The sequence below is a fragment of the Arvicanthis niloticus genome, chromosome 20 (genome assembly GCF_011762505.2).
Source record: "Arvicanthis niloticus isolate mArvNil1 chromosome 20, mArvNil1.pat.X, whole genome shotgun sequence".
NCBI lineage: Eukaryota > Metazoa > Chordata > Mammalia > Rodentia > Muridae > Arvicanthis > Arvicanthis niloticus.
The window spans coordinates 40,958,136-40,978,200 of record NC_047677.1 but is presented as its reverse complement, the minus strand read 5'-3'; the positions used below and the strand labels follow the sequence as shown (position 1 = coordinate 40,978,200).

Below are 20,065 nucleotides of genomic sequence, written 5' to 3'. Positions count from 1 at the left end.
GCTCACAAAAGGAAGGGTTTGTTTCAGCTTATGGTTCCAGAGGGATAGAGTCCATCATGATGGAGAGGGTAGTGGGCAGGAGCAGGGAGTTTAAAGCTCAGGTCTCAGCCGTAAACATGAAGCAGAGAGTAAACTGAGTGCCTAAAGCTTTTCTACTCTCAGAGCCTGCCACCCAGTGATGTACTTTCTCTAGCAAGGCCAAACCACCTACAACTGGGGACAGTGTTCAAATGCCTTAGAGTATGGGGCCACTTCTCACTCAAACCACTACACCCAGGTTTTGCTCTGTTTCATTTCACTACTTCTGATACCAATATTTAAAAAAAATTACATTTGTTATGTACCATGTGGTGAGGGGTTGCCACATCGTGTGCGGAGGTCAGTTGGTTTTTTCCTCTTACCATGTGTTTTTGAGTATTGAACTCAGGCTATCACACTTGGGCACAGGAGCCTTTGCCTGCTGAGCCACTTTGCTAGCCCCTGGTATCAGAATTTTTTTTAATTAATTTATTTTATGTGTATGAGTATTCTGTCTGCATTTATGTTTGTACACCACATGTGTGCCTGGTGCTTACAGAGGCCAGAAGAGGGTTTCTGATCCCGTGGGGCTGGAGTTCCACACAGGTGAGTCTTCTGGAAGATTGCCTGGTGCACTCTACCACCAAGCTGCCTCTCCAGCCACTAGTGTCAGCATTAAAATATTAGTATTATTGTTTTTATTATTACTATGATTAGAGGATTCCATACATTTTTTTAATCACATTCACCCCATTCTTAACTCTTCTTTAGATTCATCTCATCTTTTTTCTATACGTACCCAACTCTGTGTGTTCATTTTTCAAGATGAATTTGTTCTTCCCGTGTGCGTGTGTGTGTGTGTGTGTGTGTTCATTCTTCAAGATGAATTTGTTCTGCCCAACTATTCTTGGATATGTGGTTGTCCTTAGTCAGGGTTACTATTGCTATGAACAGACACCATGACCACGGCAACTCTTATAAAGGAAAGCATTTCATTGGAGCTGCCTTACAGGCTCGTAGGTTTATTATCGTGGCAGCAAGCATGGCAGCAAGCAGGCAGACATGGTGCTGGGGAGGTAGCCCAGAGTTCTACATCTGAATCTGCAAGCAGGAAAAGAAAGAGCCAGTGGGCCTGGCTTGGATGTTTGAAACCCAAAGCCCACCCCCAATGATGTACTTCCTTCAGCAAGGCCATACCTACTCCAACAAGGCCACACCTCCTAATCCTTTCAAACAGTGCCACCCCCTCTGAACCCCATGGGGGCCATTTTCTTTCAGACAGTCACAGTGGTCTTTCCTGGTGAGTCATTACCTTACCATGTGCTGTGCTCTTAGAGAACTGGTACCAGCATTTTGGTGCTAGCCTTTGCTTCTCACACCCTGATTCAGGCTGAGCCATTCCAATCTTCCAGTCAGACTGGTTTCTACTCTTCTCTGCCCACTCAGCTGCCATGATAAAACACCACAGACCAGTGTAGACAATAGGTGTTTATTTCTGGGTTGTATGGATGGAGGCCGGGCGTTTGCATCAGACAGCAGCCTGCCTCTAGTGAGAGTTCAGTACTCACTTTGCAGTTGCCTCGTCCTTGAACATCGGAGAGCATATGTAGAGCATGTGTAACTGACCACAGCGTTGTCATGTGGAGCCCCATGGTGCATCACAGTTCATCTGAGTGGTACACTGTTCTTCACCGTGGGGATTCGGGCAAATATGTGAACTTGTGGGACACATTCTGTTGGTCACACTTGCAGTGCACACTGAGGAGGACACAGTGTGTGTGTGTGTGTGTGGTGAGCATTTAAAGCAGGTGCCTTGCACACGCTAGGCAAGCCTCTGCCACTGAGCCTTCACCGCAGCCCAGCGCCGAGTCTCCTGGTTTGCATTACAGGAATCTTTGGAAACACACCTTACGTGGAGTGAGGAGCTTTTGCGGGTCATACAAGAAGTGTTCGCCAGGGAGCAGGAGAATGCTGAGCTGCAGCCTAGACCTTATGGCTCAGACCTAGGAAACTATAACTCCCTGGTCAAGAGGCTGGAGAAGGTTATCCAAGAGCAGGTGAGCAGCAGCCTTGAATCTAGGCTTTGATGAGCACTTCCTGGAGAGCGTGAGGGAGGCCATCTTTTAGGAAAATTTTGGCTGACATGTTTTTCTAAGCTTTGGAATGTGGTGACCACAGACTGAGGAAACATGAACCAACATGCTTTCATGTGTAAGTGCTAATGTGGGTTTGTCCCTCGGTCTTTCTCCCTGGGACACACCTAGCAAAAGAACAGACTCTTTGGGCTTTCCCACATCACCCAGCACACTGGACACCACCGGCTAGAAGACATTGGCATGGTAGGACGATAGGAATCCTGTTTGTGTCGCTGGGCACAGATGAGAAGTCTAGACTTGAGACTAGGTACTCACACAGCAGGCTCAGGACTGTGAGGAGAGTGCTTGGAGGCCGGGCCCTGGGTGCTGTGCCTCTTCTCCCTTCGTACAAAGCCACTGAACCTGTCACAGAGGCACTGGACCTCTTGGGTGTGAAAGAATTGGTTGTGCAGGATGAGGCTCGCCTGCCTCCTACTTCCTCACCTGGAAGCCATCCAGCATTCCCGCCCTGTCTGGTCTTTCCTACCCTCCAGGGATACCTGCAGAAGGTCCAGGAACACCTGTGTCTGCCAGACAGGAGCAGCCTGCTAGCCGAGATTCAGGCCCTGCGTGCTCAGCTCCGCATGACACACCTACAGAACCAAGAGAAGCTGCAGCAACTGTGCGCAGCCTTGACAAGCACAGAGGCCCGAGGGAGCCAGCGGGAGCACCAGCTACGGAGACAAGGTGGGTGCCCCCGCTCCTGTCCCTACGTGAAGTTTACCCCATCCCTGCCTTCCCTGCCAGGCCCTCAGATGCAAAGGAAGCGGTGAATGGGTACAAGTGTTCAGGACCCTAGGAATCTCTCAGTGGAGTTCAGGATCTTGTTGTATGTAAGTTTTTACATTTAGGGAGGTTTTTATGGACGTGACATCTGTGAACAAACGGTCCTTCCTGGCCCTTGTACTGATCAGGCCTTAGAATGGCAGCCTCCCTCACAGTCTGATGTTCTCCCTTCTGCACTGGTCAGTATCTCTGTTTCTGTTGGGTTTCTGTCAGGTGATCATCGTTGTACTGGGTCACCTGCATGGACTTATCTCAGCTATACTCAATTTTGTGCCTGTTTCTAAGTGTCCTGCTCTGCAGTCTTGAGCCCGTTTTTGATTCTCATGTTGGCAGAGCACCCGCCTTACAAGAAGCAGAAGCATTCCCGTCTGTATTTTCAGAGGACTGTGCAGAACCAGTTTTCCTGAGGTTCTGGGAGAATTTTTCAGTATGCCACACGGGCCTTAATCTGTCTCTGTTGTAGCAGTGTGGTGTGTGAGGATGGCTGGTGCTATAGGTCCCCGAGTGGCTTGGCTCTCTTAGACACAATGGCTTCCAGTTCACAGAAATGCTCACAGGAACTCCTGTCCTCCAAGTCAGCATCATTTATGACTTAACTTGGTTGGTGCGGCACACTAGCGACTGGTGGATAACGTGCGGTCTACTGTTTTAATTCCTCTCAGTTGAACTATTGGCGTACAAAGTAGAACAGGAAAAATGCATAGCAAGCGACTTACAGAAAACCTTGAGCAAAGAACAGGAGACGGCGAGCGACGTGCGCAAGCGCCTGATGGTGGAGCAGAGTGCTGTCCAGGACTTGAAGTCCGAGCTGCATGCCTGTAAGCAGGAGAACACGAGCCTGTTGGAGTCGCTGGACAAGGTGCAGCAGGAAGTCCTGCGGCTCAGGTATGACCATGTGACGTGGTCCTACAGTGGAACTTCATCTGCTTCGGCCGGCAGGTGCTGTGGGGGCTTTGGATTTCCATGTGACTATGGCGGGAGGGACCCCTGCCTGGATGTCCCCTGTACATGGGTCTCATGGCCATCCCCCTGTCTCTGCCTCCCAGAGCCGTCCTGGACGGGAAGGAGAACGAGCTGAAGGTTGTACTTGAGGAGCTGGAGTCTGAGCGCGGAAAGGGGCAGGCCCTCCAGGCCCAGCAGGAGGAGCAGCAGCTTCGGTACCTGCAGAGGGAGGGCCAGAGCTCAAGGGCCCTGGAGGTGACTGCCTTTCTTGTTCTCCATATGCTGGGCAGCCTGGTCCAGAGGACGTTAAGACAGAATAAGGCTATACATTTATTTATTTGATTTTTGAGTTTATAATATAATTACATCACTTCCCCTTCCTTTGAAACCTTTCTGTATATCTCGATTTGCTCTCTCTTAAATCTCTGGCCTGAGGTGTTACTTGATTGAGTATATGTTGTCAGGGCTGACCATTTGGTATTGGATAACCAGGGGATGTGCTCTTCTGTGAAGAAGGGCATTTCTCCCACTCTCAATGTTGCTTGGCTGCTCTTTGTGTAAGGTCAGGGCCTCGTGGTCTATCTTTATCCACTTGGGCATGTCTGACGTTGTCCTTCCTCAGCTCATATTTAGGTGGCCATGTTGGTGTAGCTTCTGAGATTGCTCCGAGACACAGTCTCACGGTAAACTCTGATCTCTGGCTCAGACAGTCTTTGTGTGCCCTCTTACCCAGTGTTTCCTGAGCCTTGGGTCGGGGCATGGATTTATAGATGGATCCCTTGGGACTGAGTTCCACAGCCCTGCATTTGGATTGGTTTTCTCCATCGGTTGCACATAGTTCCCTTGAGGGATGAAGGCTACACACTTGCCTGTGGGTATGAGGACATATATTTAGAGCATAGTACCAGATCTGCTCTAGCTAGCATAGAGCATAGGGGATTGTGCTGGTTTAGTAAAACAGTGGGGGTGCTGTCTCCTCTGAGAGCCGCGACTGCACCAGCTGGATAACTGGTTAGGTTTCCTGTACCAGGCACCATGTCCTTCTTTTTGTATGGACCTTAAGACCAATTAGAGGAAGCCCTTGGGTACCACTGAGGTGTGTGTACCACTACTGTACCCTTGGAGCTATTATACCACGCTGGTCATCATCGTGGTTCATAGTCATCATAGCTGGCTAGGACTATCATTGCTTCTTCACGTCAGAAACAAACACTGTAAGCAGGGCCAAGGCAGTACTTAAGTAAAGCAGTACCTGGCAAGGGGAAGGTGGGTGTCCGTGGTTTCCGGCAATGGTGGAACGGCCTTGTTGTTTGTTCCCAGCTAGGATTCTTGAGCATTCTTCCTTCTCTCCCCTTTTTTCTTTTACTTTTAAAAAGTTTTTTTATTTAATTTTTGAGAATTTCATACAATATATCTGATTAGATTTTTTTCCCTCTTACCCAACATCATATTCTTTCTCTTGAAAAGAAATAAAAAGAACAAAAAACCATGGAGTCTGATTTGTTTTGGTCTACCCATGAGGCCTGCCCTCGAGTGCCATGTTCATTGAAGCTTTTCCTCCCAATCACTTAATTCCCAGAAATAACGACTCTGAGACTAATTATTTATTAAATGCTTAGACCGTAATCTTTCCTACATTCTCTAAGTAGCTATTAACTTACTATCCCTTTTATTCTAATATGAGTTCAGCTACATGGCTGGTTTCCTCTCCTTGTCTTCTTACGTGTTCTTCTCGGCATTCTGGTGTGAATCTCCTGCTTTTCTGACTCTTTCCCAGAATCCTCTCTTTCATTCCTGGATGTCCCACCTCCTATTTCCTGCCTCAGCTCATTGGCCATAGGCTTTTTTATTGACAGGTGATGCTTAAGAGATTCTCTCTACAAGTGTGGCTGTTAGACCCAGTGTCACACAACCTCCTTGTAGCTATCCGGATGATGCCCTAGCATCTAAGGTCTTCGTAAAGCAGACGTGGTAAACATGTGGCATTTGTGTACCTCATGTTCAGCTGTGCCCTGTAGCTCATGGCCTTTGGCTACAGTGCATGGCTTTAAATACCACCTTTTTGAGCATACTGGCATTTTGAGATTTCTAAGAAAGGAAGATGCGTGCACATACTTTCTCAATACTATTTCTGTACAGTATTTCATCCACACAGTCCTGAGTACGGTTTCATCCATAGGATAATCTTCAAAAGTTGTGATTTTCTGAATTAAAAGTGTAAGAAAGAAAACCTTCTAGATCCTTGTCCTTTTGGTATTCACTGTTACTATCTTTTCTTTTTTCTTTTTTTTTTTTTTTTTCCCTCATTCACGTAGGAGTTAAAAATATCTTTGGAGAAGCAGCTTGCTCAAAATAATCAGCTGTGTGTTGCTTTGAAACACGAGCGGGCGGCCAAGGACAACCTGCAGAAGGAGCTGCAGATCGAGGCCTCGCGCTGCGAGGCCTTGCTGGCACAGGAGAAGGGCCAACTCTCCGAGCTGCAGAAGAGCCTAGAGGCTGAGCGGAACCGCTCGCTGGAGCTCTCCGAGGCCTTACAGCACGAGCGGCTCTTGACGGAGCAGCTGAGCCGCAACACGCAGGAGGCCCGTGCCCGCCAGGAGACACAAGTGCAGCATGCTTTACTGCGAAAGCTGAAAGCAGAGAAGGCTCGTGCATTGGAGCTGGAGGCCATGCTCGAAAAGGTGCAGAAGCAGGCTGCCCACACCCAGCAGCAGCTGGAGTCGCAGGCTCAGGAGCGCTGCGTAGAGCTCAGGAGAGAGAAGGAGGTAAGTGGCAACCTGAGGTCAGCCGTGGACGCCTTGCGGACCCACAAACAGGAGCTGGGATGCTGTCTGGAGAGAGAGAGGGAGAAGGCAGCTTGGTTACAGGCAGAATTAGAACAGTTATCCGCCAGAGTGAAAGAGCAAGAAGCACGCAAGGACGCAAGGAGGATGGAGAGGAGGTCGAGCCGCGCAGACCTGGACAAGAGGAAGTGGCAGAGAGACAAGGAGACGCTGGTGAGAGCAATCCTCCAGCAGCTGATCCTCCAGCAGCTGATCCGTCTTTACCGGCCCCTGAATGACTGGAGGTGGTGACCGTTCTCGGGGACTTGTTCCTGGCCTCCCTCCCGTTCTTCTCCACACTGTGTGGCTCACCCTAGCTTTGTAACAGGCGTCGAAGTGAAAGGTGCGCATGCGCCGTTGCTCCTGGCACTGCGCGGGCGCTGTTGTTCCAGCCATTGCTTGGCTCTTTGGGCAAGTCTCTGTGAAGTGGAAAATGATCGTTTTCATTCTTCTTTAAAATTTACTTTGTTTTTTAACTTAAACCAAATTTTCAAGTTAATGTGCAATGTGGTGAGTGTCGTTCTGGCGTTTTCACACAGTGTGCCGTTATATTTTGTGTTCACTCCTTCTCTTTCTCTCTCTGCTCTGTGCCTTTCCTCCCCAGGATTTCCTACCGGCTCCCTCCCCCCAGACATCTTTCATGTCATACAGATCTCCTTAGACTGCACATGTACATATAAATACATACGTTTATATATATGTATACACACACAGCCATATTTATAGATTGTCATTTTCCTCAGTGTGTCTTACTTCACCTAATATAACAATGTCCAGTTTCATCCATTTCAGTTTCCTTCAGATGCCATGGATTCGTTTTTCTTCATGACCGCACAGTTCTGTTGTGTGTGTGGAACAGTTTGTTTATCCATTCCTGTGCTGATGTGTGTCTAGGCTGGTTCTGTTTCCTGTGCTTGTGAAGGGTGAAATAATCATTGTGGCTATGCAGGGCTCCGTCTCTGTGAAATACCTAAGGTGTACACACTCTCAGGAGTTATAGTTGGGTGACAGTATGTCTTAGATGTAGCTTTCTGAAGAGCTGCACTGATTTTTCCACAGAGCTGCACAATTGCCATTGTCCCGAGGCCCGGATCCTCATCCTGGTCTGCATTCATCATTTTCTCTCTTACTTGGGGCCATTCTCATGGTGTTGGGGTAGAGTCTCAAGCACTTTTACATAGCACTTCCCTAATGGTTCAGGATGATCATTAACCGTTTAGGTTTCTTCTCTTGCAACTGCCTGTCCAGTAGATTAGACCATTTATTGGGTGGATCATTTTGCTGCTTAGTCTTTGCAGTTCTTCACCAACTCTAGACACCAGTCTCCCATCCTGTGTGTAGTCAGCTAGTGTCTTCCCTCCGTTCTGTAATTTTCTTCTTCACTTCATCGGCTCTGATGTGCAGAAACTTTCTTCACATTGGCGGCGGCGACTCTGGGGACCATTTTCCTACGCTGTTAGTTCCTTGGAGGCCTTCGCTTATCCCTGTACCAGGGAGTGGTTAGAGTTTCTAGCTTTCAGGTCTTATACTAAGAGGGTTCTGTTTTGGGGTGTGTGTGTGGGTGTGTGTGTGTGTGTGTGTGAGTGTGTGTGTGAGTGTGTGTGTGTGTGTGTGAGTGTGTGTGTATGTGTGTGTGTGTGTGTGTGTGTGTGTGTTATATACCAGTTTTTCCAGCACTACTGCTAAAGAAAGGGTATCTCATCTCTGATTCATGTCTTTGACATTTCTGTCAAAGGATTGGGTGTAGCAATGTGGGCTTATTTCTGGGTCCTCTGTCCCACTCTGTTGTTTTGCGTGGCTCTTTTTGTGTCCTTACTTTTGTGGTTTGTGATCGTGGTGCTGTAATGTAGTCTGACATCGGCGGTAATGAAGCCGTCCGCGCATGTGCCGCATATTTGCGCTTCCATGGGAATTTTAGGATTTTTTTTTTCTAGTTGGCTGAAGAATGTGATTGGGATTTTGATGGGAATTATATTAAACCTTTTCCCACAATAGTAATTCTCTCAGTTTGTGCAAAGTTTTCCCCTCGGGGTGCTCACTTCAGCTTCTTTCTTCATTTTCTTAAAGTTTTCATTGTCGAGGTCTTTGGTGTGTGTATATATGTCTGTTTGTATCCTGCCACTTTGCTGAAAGTGTTTACTATGTCTAAGAGCTTTCTGGTGAAGTTTTTAGGTCTTTCAAGAATAGGATCAAACGGTCTGGAAATACTCATTTAATTTCTCTGTCCTCTTATTTATTTCTTTTGTCTTGTAGCTGAGACTTAAGCACATATTGAATGTGAGTAGAGAGAGTGGGAAGTCTCGCCTCGTTCTAGCTTTTAGAAGAAACACTGATGGTCCCGTTGAGGACGATGTTGACTGTGGATTTGTCATCCGTAGCCATTGCTTTGCTAAAGATTGGCCATTGAGATGTGACAGGAACTGCATTGAGCCGTATAGGCTGCGTTGTGTAGCTTGATGTCTCAACAAGTCCTCTTGACTCTTGAACACGTTTAGTCTTTTTAAATTTCTTTTATTAAAAATTTTTTTGGATGTTTTACTTACCTTTGTGTCTGTGCGCATGTGCGGGCAGTGCCTGCGGAGGTCAGAAGGGGGCATCAGAGCCCCTGGAACTGAGGTCACAGATGGTTGTGTGTTGTGTGGAGGTGAGAGGGAACTTTGGGGGCTTGTCCTCCTTAGCAAGGCTTCTAACACTCAGTTCAGATCGTCAGATGTCAGACTAGCGTGGCAGGTGCTTTGCCCACTGAGGCGCTTCACCAGCCCAGTCTTTTACTCCTCGACTTGCTGCTTGCCCTGGCTGGCCAGCACACGGCAGCCCAGAGTGGACAGAATGGGAGCATGTGTCTCCCCTCCTGCGTGGGGAAGACCCAGCCTCCTGCTGTTGTGCAGAACATTAGTTGTGATAGTTGTAGGAAGTTTGGATCACTCCCTGGAACCCATGTTTATTTTTGTGGGGTGCACTTGGTCAGAGGCAATTCTCTTTATTCAGTGTTTTAAAATCTGTTTTGAATTACAAAAGAGTATTAGGGAGTGGGGCTAGAACATAGCTCAGTGGGGAGTGTTTTGCCTTGTAAATATTTCTAGCACTGCTTCCTCCCCCGCAAAAAGCACTAAGACTTTTGCTGGGTGTTTTTTCAGTGCTTCTTCATGTCTGCAGGTTTTGGGACAGCATATTTCAGCGATGGGTTTGCAGCAGATGAGCCGGCCTTTCATTCCGGCCTCCGTGAACAGTTCCGTTTAAAACTGCTGTATTCAGTTTGTGGTTATGTTGTTGAGAATCTTTGCATCTGTATTCAGAAGGGACAGTAGCCTCTAGTTTTCTTATAGCTTTAGTTTTAGATCAGAGCAGTAAGACTCATGGGTTAGGCTGGGCTGAGAAGTGTTCTCTCTTTAATTTTTCCTGAAATAGGGTCTGTCTGTGTAACCCCAGCTATCCTGAAACTTACTATTTAGACCAGGCTGGCCTCAAACTCAGGGATCTGCCTACCTCTGGCTCCCAAATGCCTGTAATCTCAGCAACCAGGAGGCTGAGGTTAATAGATCACAAGTTCAAAACCAGCCTAAGTGATTTAGCAAGGTTTCTTTTTGTTGTTGTTGGTTTTGGTTTTTAAAATAATTTTTGCTTGTTTGGTTGGTTGGTTTTTTGGGTCTTTGTGAGACGAGGCCTCACTATGTAGCCTTTGGTCTGGAACCTGCTGTGTAGACTAGACTGGCATAGAACTCACAGAGATCCTAGCAAGGCCCTTTTGGTTTTGTTTTTGATTGCTTTGATATAGAAGTGTTGAGCAACCAGCTTAGGCTTAAGAGAGGACTGTTATGTTTTGTGCATGCACATTCATGCCCCGTGGGCACGTGGAGGTCAAGGGATAACCCTTGTGGATCCAGTTCTCTCCATCTGCCCTGACCCTCTAAGTCTTCTTGGCCTTCCCTGGGACTGCTGTGTTCCTCCTCACCTTACCTCCATGTCAGGGGAGGGTCCAGGTCCGTTGATTGCTTTTGCCCTGTACCCAGTCCTGGGCTGGCAGCTCTACAGCACCATGGCTCTCACAGATGTACTCACTTCCATCTGTAGGGCGAGGCCACGGGTGCCAGTGGCACGCCTGATTTGTTGTTTGCCTGTTGTTGCCCTCCTGTGCTGACTTGTGTGTTGAGATCTATGTATAAATGAAGTTCAGCCATGTCAGCCTCACAGGATTCTCTGCTGGTTAGTCTGTGGGCTTGGTTGAAAACCTAAGATGAGACTCTGCTGTGGGAGTTTTCCTGACCTGTCTTGATGGCCCTGGGTGGATTTGTTGTCGCGATCTGGGTAGAGGGCCAATGAATTGTGTAAACCCCTTCTTCCCAGGTGCTGCATTACAGTGATGGTCTTTGGCCAGATGATTGTTTAGGACTTGTTTTGTTTTGAGATGAGATCTTACTATGTTTCCGGGGTTGGCCTTAGTGAGATGTGCTGTGTACATGATCGACACCTCCCGATCCCCTGCTTCCGCCTCCCGAGTGCTGGCTCTAGGCATCCCCCACTCACTGTGCCCAGTGTAACACAGTCTTTGCTGTTGTTCTTGCCATTGTGACAGCGAGAGTTAGAGATCCAGCGTCAGCGTGATGAACATAAGATCGAGCAGCTTCAGCGCATGGTGAGGGAGCTGAGGTGCAAAGAGGAGGTGCCCGGAGGAAGTGGCCCTTGCCGGGGCTCCCCCTGCCTGGGTTCTGTGGAGAGGGGCCAGTTCCAGGAGCAGCAGCAGGAACTGGAGAAGATCCGGCAACAGCTGCTGTGTGCAGCTGGGCTCCTCACAAGCTTTACCAACCACACAGTCGACAGGTATGCATGCACGCATGACGCCCAGTGGCCGCCGGTACCCCATCTCCACCCATCCAGCTAGTGGCACGTGCCTGTGATTCCCACACCAGGCAGGCAGGGGGACCACCACTAGTTCAAGACTGGATCAGTCTACATAGTGAGTTCCAAGCCAACAAGGTCTATATAGCAAGACTATTTAAGGGGGTCAAAAAAATGAAGTGTTGGGCATCTTTGACCTCGGGACCGCATCTAAAGGTATCCTACAATTTTCTTGCTCCATGAATTCAGTTGAACTAATGGGCAAGGTCTTCTGAAGGATCCTTCTAAAACTCTATTTTTACATTCTACTGTTACAAAAGAATCTTGTTATTCATAGTTTCAAGTTGTGCTGAGATTTTTTTTTTTTTTTTAATGTGCACTTAGCCATGTAGCGTCCAGGCCTACCAAGCTCTGTGTGTGTGTGTGTGTGTGTGTGTGTGTGTGTGTGTGTGTGTGTGTGTGTTTATCAGCTAGGAAGACTCCTTGTCCATACCCAGATTTGATTTGCTGAACATCATTATTTCATTTGGGACAGCACTTAGACTTATGTCATTTTTATGTTTATTTTGCACATTTGTGTCTGTATCTGTGAATACATGGCGGGTCAGAGGACAGCTTGTGGGAGTCTGCTGTCTCCTTCCATCCAATGGAAGACCAAACAAAGATGGTCAGGCTTGGCAGCAAGAGAAGACATCTTGGTACCCAGGAAAAGACTTTCGTTATTGTTAATTCTACAGGAAGCGGTGTGATGCTAAGATGTGGGGATGCAGGGATGCAGGGATGCTGGGATGCTGGTACCACCGCTAGCTCAGGTTTGGAGGTTTCTGACTCTCAGCTGTGTCTGTTTTCTGGCGTGATCAGCCTTCCACCATAGCATTCTGGGCTGAAGCACTGCCTAGGCCACTGTCACAGACAGAGTAAAGTGACGCACCAGAGTGGCAAATCACCCATGCGGAAGCGCAGAGCTGGACCACTTAGTTTCTCAGAGAAAATGCTGCACAGATTCACTTTCTTTGTGCCACTAACAGAGCTCTTGAATAGCTTAAAATTGCAATCATTCTGGGTATGCAGAGACCTTTTAAACACCTGCTTGTTTTCCTAGGACAATTAAAGATTGGACGTCATCCAATGAGAAGGCAGTGTCCTCCTTAATGCGCACACTGGAGGAGCTGAAGTCTGAACTGAGCATGCCCACCTCCTTTCAGGTACAGCAGGGCTCCTCTACGGGTCACACTTGCTCTCGCCAGAGTGGCCTGAAGCTAAGCTCCCAGCACGTGTTGTATGGAGATTATAATAGCATGCTATCAGATAACACGGAAGCTGTGCCACCCACTGCAATCCATGGGGAGATGTGGTGTGTCCCATCCCTCTTCTCTGTGTCCAAGTTCTAAAATTCCTCCAGATAGGACTAAAGGTTCCAGTTGTAAGTGCACAGGCGTGTTATAAGTCGATGACATGTGTGGCCCCCTCAGGATGAACAGCAACATTCCCTATTTAATTCATTCACCACCTCGGTACAGGACTCTTGAAACACTCAAATCAGGATTGCACTTGTAACCGACCTTTATCCCTTTATGTGCCAGAATAGTCCAGTTTTGTGTGGCCTGTTTTATAAAAGATGGGAAAAGATTGTGATTTGCTGGCCTATAGTTTCCTGTCCCATATTGTTTGGCCCAGCCCCACAAGCCTGGTAGCAGACTCCAAATCTCCTGAAAATTAATAAGACACAAAATTCTTATGAATTCATTCAGAAAAAAATGGCTGCAGAACTACAGGTCCAGCTAATGAATGAGCTGCTGAGTGACAACGATGCCCTCACAAAAGCTGTGGACATGGCACACAGAGAGAAAGCAGAGCTGTGCAGGACCGTCTCCCGGCTCGAGAAGACCCTGAAGCACCACACGCAGAAGGGCTGCATTCTTAATGTGCGTATCTGTGCCTCTTCCTGGCATAGCACCTGCCCACTGTCTCTTTACCATAGTGGTCTGTCAGAATTGTCCATTCTGCTGGCCAGGGAACTGGGCTTCTCCTTCCGAGATCTGGGCCTGTGTACCACTTTTCCAGGATCTTGCTGCCTAGGCTTGTCTCAAGCTCCTAGCTAGTTACTCCTCCCGACTCAGTCACCCACACATATGCACTGCCAACCAAGCTTTATGGGTTTCGTTTTATTTTGTTTGCTTGGTTCTTGTGGGGGAGTCGGGGGATTGAGACAGAATCTTAGGTAGCTCAGGCTGCCTTCCAACTCCCCATATAACTGTAGCTGGACTCAAACTTCTGATCCTCCTGTCTTCTCATTCCAAGTGCTGGGAGTACAGCCACGTGCCATCATACCCAGTGTCGAGTGTTTTGCGGTGTGTGCGCATGCTCATGGGCTCCCGTGTGCCCGTGTGCTTGTGTGCCCCGTGCAGGGTGTGGCCGGAAGTCCACATAGGTGTCTTCCTCAGTTACTCTCCACCTTGTCTTTTGAAACAAAGTCTCAACCTGGAGCCCACAGGTTCATGGCGATTGCCTGGGCAGCAGGCCCCAGAAACTCTCCTGTCTCTACCTCCTCCTCCGTGCTGAGATTACAGATTCCCACTCGCTGCTGGGAATCCAAACTCAGGCCTTCGTGTTTGTATGGCAAGCACTCTAGCAGCTGAGTCATGTACCCAGCTATTTGATGTTCTGATATCTTAGCATCAAATTTTCTACTCCAGGGATGCACATCCAGCATCCCCCATAGTCCTGGCTACTACATAGCATTTGTATGTGCTCCGAAAAGGAAGCTTAGACTGATGCTATCATAATGACCAGCTCAGGGTTCCGCCTGGCTCTCTGCTAACGGTGCAGTTATGGTTGTCGTCTTTTCTCTTCGAGGTTTTCTAGCTGCTGATTTACTTTTTAATGATGAAAACTTAATTTTGTTTTTCAAAAAAACTTATATGTAGTACAGTTTGCTGTTTTGATACAGTGTCATGTAAGTTTTCACCCATGCATGGAATTTGTCTTAGCTTTGTGACAACCACATTAGCAAAATGTAGGCCAAGGCAAACCTTCAAAGGAACAAGGCCACTTGGTCCACTCTAAAGGCAGCAGTACTGACCTGGGTCCTCCTCAGACATGTCAGGGGTACCAGAGTGTGTCACATTCTGATGGGTCTCTGACATCTCTCTTGTGGCTCTGACATTCACCCAGACTTTATATACCAGGAACTGATTTCTCTTATGGCTGAGTGTTGTGTGATGGGTGGTCCATGTGTTGTGTGATGGATGGATATATGAACTGTTTTCACTTCTGACAGTTAGAGGTACTGGGGCTATACTTACAGCATTATGTAGACATAGGCTTCATTTCTCTGGTACAAAATACCTAGGGGTGAACTGGCCATTTCTCCAGGGGATGAAGGCTTTAGAGATCTGAATTTGATGGATTGTTGTCCAGGTTTCCTGTTTGAGCTAGGATGTATGACATGGGATCTCCTTTAGTTTTACTGTCCCTGTCCTTGATGACATAGTGTACCCTGTGTCGTGTCCTTGATGACGTAGTGTACCCTGTGTCGTGTCCTTGATGACGTAGTGTACCCTGTGTCCTGTCCTTGATGACGTAGTGTACCTTGTGTCCTGTCCTTGATGACATAGTGTACCCTGTGTCGTGTCCTTGATGACATAGTGTACCCTGTGTCGTGTCCTTGATGACATAGTGTACTCTGTGTCTTTTCTGTCATCTGTGCATCTTTTTTGGTGAAGTGACTCTTACGGGCTTTGGTCTAGTTTTTGAGCTGGATTTTTGTTTTCTTGCTTGAGTCTTGACTTTTATACTTTAGATTGGACTTGGATGCAGGAATCTTGAGTACAGGAGGACCATTCTCAGGCCAACTGTGCTTGCACTGGAAACTCAATTAACTGTCAAACATGAACCTGAGCCAGTGGCTGTCTGGCTTTTTATCCAGCGCCAGTGAAGGTTTAGGATACAGTTTCGGGAGTAAAGAGTGAGCGCAAGCTTTAATAAGAGAAAAAGAAAAGGCGATACATTGAGGAAATTGAAAGAAACTCCTGAGAGTGGGAGGGCTTCCCTAGAGAGGACAAGGCCTTTCAACTATTAGTCTAGAAAAGTCTTCTATAGAGTAGCAGCTGAAACTGGAAAATTTGGGGTCACTGGGAGGCCTATACGCTCCGCACCTAGGGACGGTGATGACCATGTTCTGCTCACGTGTTGCCCACCCAGTTAGAGGTCGTTAAACACTGGACCCTTTCCTCTTGTCCATCTCATTGTCTATTGCTCACTGCTGACTGTCTGCTAGCTGTTTGTCACTAACTGTTCCTTCCTCCAACCCTGGAGATATCTCGGGGGCTGCTAATTAAACTCAACCCTCTTCATCGTCAGCGCTACTAAGATGTAGGTGTGATTGTTCGCAGTTAACTGTCTATGGGGATGGTCTAAGGATCTCCTTCTTGGAGTAGATGGAGGCAGACGCCACCTTTCCTTACGATGTATTTGTTATTTTTATGCGCTTGGGTGTTTTGCCAGCATTATATATATGTCTGTGAACCGCATGCTCGCTCGGTGACCTTGGAGGCCAGAAGAGGTCATTAGAGCTCCTGCAGCTGGAATTATGGACCTTGAAAGAAAGTCTGCGAGCTGCCAGACGGGTGCTGGAAATCCGTTGGGGAAGCAGCCTAGCAGTGTTCTTCACTGCCAAGCCGTTTTCTCCTGCTCCACTTACTTACAGTTTAATCCGTCACAGTTTTCTACATTAGGAATTATAGTATTGTGCATTGGTTCCTCAGAGAAGGGAGCTTCATGGAGACCAGCTGGCCTGCATCACTTACCCAGAACCCTTTCAGTCCTCTTAACCTGTTGGGTTTGGTGGTCTCTGGTCTCATGCTCCGCCATAAACCTTCTTGTTCATCCTCCCCAGTGTTTGAGGCTTTGCCAGTTTAACCCCTAATTTTCTTGTAACTCCAGTATCTGTTCTCATTGCAAGATATGTGAGTACCTTGTGTTTCTCACCATGGCCCTCTTTCCCTTCCTACTCACAGGAGGTAGCTCTATACGACCTACTATGTCAACTCCTTTCTCAGATATGTGAAGTGTTTTTCTCCTAGTCTCTGCTGTATGCTTCTCTGAATGATTTCCTTTGCAAAGCAAAAGTCTTTGGATTTTGAATTCAATATATTAATTTGTTCTTTCTGGAAAATTGTAGTTTGGGGTCTGGGATTTCACTCTTGAGTTTGCCTTTGTTCAAGAATATAGTTGTGTGTATGGTGCTGAAAGACTGTCGTTTCTCTGCTGGGTTGTCCGATGCTGAATCTGTCAGTGATGAGGTCAGAGAGGCCCTGGAGATGATTCTAAATCTAAGAAGATTCAGGGCTTTTTAATACCTGGAAGTTCTATTTCCTAGAGGCCAGGAGCTACTGAGAGTGAATTGCATCTGACAGCCCCCCTTGCCAAGGTCAAGTGGGCAGCCCCAACTGTCATGAAGTGACAGAGAATGGAGCATAAAACACACTCTGCTTGCAGTCAGGGCTGGAACAGGCTGAGGTCTACAAGGTCAGACCTGGCTCCTGACAGAGATTATGCTAGCATCACAGGTCATTGGAACATTGTCATAGCAACTAGAAACTGATGGAAACTCTTAAGTACAAACTGTCCTTTTTTGCCACCCACATTCAGCCAGTTAGAGGCTACCACAGACTGTGCAGAGCCCTGGACAGACAGACAGACAGACAGACAGACAGACAGACAGATAGACTCGTTGGATTACACATTGAAGGGAGAGATGTACTTGTCTGTGGTTCACTGTGCACAAGCGTCTACCATAGGTAGGGGACCCAGACTCTCAGGGCTGTAGCCCTGCCACTCAGCCGGTGTCAGCCTCCAAGGCTCCATGTTTCAGCTGCTGACTGAAATACATTCCTGCTGCTGATACCACCCTCTAAACCCAGAACCCAGTTCTGAGACCTGGGACTCCAGCATCCAAGATCTGCTGCTCCCTTTTCAGGTCCTGTTCTTTGTCAAGTTGTTTGGCGGGTCTCGTTCAGTATAAATCTTTCTATAAAATTATAGAATCTTGCTTTTTTTCTAAAAGAAATTCATGTTTCATTAGCTCTGAAGATGAGCAGGTACAGGATCATGTGAGACTGTAAGATGCAATTATGTTGAAAAGCAGTCTTAACAGTTTCTCAAAAGGTCTCTCAACAATTCCACTTTCAGGTATTTTTCCAAGGGAGAAACTTGTACATGGAAGTTTATTATATGTATTAAAACTTATACATAAAACTTTGCAATGTTATTCTTATCCAGAAGGTTGAAGTATTTCAAATGCCCATCAGTTGATGGACAGATAAAGATTTATCAGAGCTATGATAGTTTGCCTATTGTGTATGAGGTCTTGTATTGTATGACTTTTCCTGGAGAGAGGCAAGCAGATATCTACTCAGTTCTAGCTAGGGCATCAATCTTTGACAGACCAAACAAACAGTTCTATTCAAATCTAGTTTGGTGAACCAGTGAGTTTATTGGGATTAGTTATGGTTGTATGGTTGGTGAGTCAGAACCAGCTACCTGTCCAAGAAGCTCAAAACAAACAATGTATCCCAAAGTTCCTTGCACACTTGTAGACAGAAAGCTCTACTAACAGTATAAGTGCCTCTCTCCAGCCATTGCTTATTGCTTTATAACCTTGGGAAGGAGCCTTGTGAATCTTGTAACTTTCTAAACTTCCTTAGCCTTGTATGTTGCATGAGCCTTTCTCCCCTATCTGGAAGAGGATGCTTGAATTTGGAAGAAATGGCTATGTAATATATCCTATCCCTTCTTCCTGCTCTTACATTCTTTTTGTCGCCTCTTCTCCCAGAGTTCCTTCAGCTTTGGAGGGAGTAATATTGATGTGTGAACTTTTTTCATTTATTGTTGAGCTTTGGCCACTGTGCCTCATCAACAGCCACTTCCTTGTTCTTGGGAGTTTGACCAGTTATGAGTCTTTGCAGTGCCTACCCACTGTGAAAATATTTTCCTTCATGATTGAGGTTAAAATCAATGATTTGTGGCTATAAGTATAAATGTCGAAGGCATGCTGACAAGCACATCATATCTGTTTAACAAAATAATAGCAGTGGCCTTCCTTCCCGCAGGTGCCTTTGACCTCCCCAGCCACAGAGTTTTGCCCCGACTTAGAGTACCAGATATAAGTGCCTTCTTGTGGAACCAGCCTTCAGTCCAATTGGAAAGCAGTTGGTTGGGCATATAACAGTCATGTCACTATTGCACCAGCAAGCACGTCGTGTTTGGCTTGTTGGTACCATGCAAGATCATTAGCTGGTCTGGTCTGTTAGCAGTAATTTCCCCCACTATACTCTAGCACTTGAAAAGCTAGCCAGCAGGAAGAGGTAGTTCCATGCCTGCCTAGTATTTCCATGTACTGTAACCAGATTATATGGTAGCTTCGTGAATAGAGTCTACCATCTAGTTCTGGCATGCAACCAAATGTAGTGGTAATAGCCTCTGTAGGTTATGGCCTTCTAGACTGACGCCTGACAGGGAAATAGCCCACCAGTAGCACTGGGAGTTTCATTCAACAGCGTTATGGTTCATGGGAGTTCCTTGTCCGACTTACGTAGGCAATTTCTTTAAACTCACTAACTGCTACTTTTTCTGTCCTTCTAAATGCTTTTCCAAATCTGCATAGCAGTAAAGGTTAGCATTATATGAAAAAACTTTTTAACAAGAGGCAGGGTCTCTGAAGGCCTGTGGCAGTCTATGCCAAATAAATGCCGCTTGGTCCTGGAGAGCAAAGGGTACTAGGGGACAGACAGCACAGTCTGCCAAGACTGAGAAGATCCCATCATTTGTTTGAGTTATTTCACGCAAAAAAGTGATGTCTGTCATAAGAACATCGAGGGTAGTGTCTTAGGGTTTTACTGCTGTGAGCAGACACCGTGAACAAGGCAACTCTTATAAGGACAACATTTAATTGGGGCTGGCTTACAGGTTCAGAGGTTCAGTCCATTATCATCATGGCGGAAAGCATGGCAGCATTCAGGCAGGCATGGTGCTGGAGAGGTAGCTCAGAGTTATACATCTTGAGCCAAAGGTAGCCAGGAAGAGTCTCTTCCACCTTGGGTGTAGCTTGAGTCCACCACCACACTGACACACTTCCTCCAACAAGGACATGCCTCCTAATAGTGTCACTCCCCGTGGGCCAAGCGTTCAAATACAAAAGTCTGTGTGGGCCAAACCTATTCAAACCATGACAGGCAGGCACCACTTTATTAGCTGTGCCAACTTGAATGCCCTCTGTCTCATTGCATAGCCTAGGGCTTCCAGCGCATGCCAAGTAGGAACATTGGTCTGTCCTGTCTTGGTCCCTAGTCAGTCTTCCTCTTTTTAAGGTTAAAAAGGACCTTAGCTGTGGGTGGTTTTTTTTTTTTTTTTTTTAAATCTTTTAAAGATTTTTTAAAATTTATTTTATGTATGTGAGTACATTGTCGCTGTCTTCAGACACACCAGAAGAGGGCATCGGATCCCATTACAGATGGTTGTGAGCCA

At 46.9% G+C, this 20,065-nt stretch overlaps 1 protein-coding gene across 4 annotated transcripts in view; it reads left to right on the top strand.

Annotated features, from left to right (window-relative positions):
* The window catches only part of Pcnt (pericentrin), a 97,556-nt gene that overhangs the window by 66,909 nt on the left and 10,582 nt on the right, over positions 1-20,065 (top strand). For 2 of the 4 annotated variants that reach the window (XM_034524550.2, XM_076916628.1), the window contains 8 exons: positions 1,908-2,075; positions 2,648-2,840; positions 3,602-3,824; positions 3,986-4,136; positions 6,197-6,877; positions 11,277-11,521; positions 12,642-12,744; positions 13,291-13,464. In XM_034524550.2, coding sequence (XP_034380441.1) covers positions 1,908-2,075; positions 2,648-2,840; positions 3,602-3,824; positions 3,986-4,136; positions 6,197-6,877; positions 11,277-11,521; positions 12,642-12,744; positions 13,291-13,464 — 1,938 coding nt within the window. The remainder of the gene's footprint in view (positions 1-1,907; positions 2,076-2,647; positions 2,841-3,601; positions 3,825-3,985; positions 4,137-6,196; positions 6,878-11,276; positions 11,522-12,641; positions 12,745-13,290; positions 13,465-20,065) is intronic. The other 2 variants (XM_076916629.1, XM_076916630.1) reach the window with 1 other exon arrangement.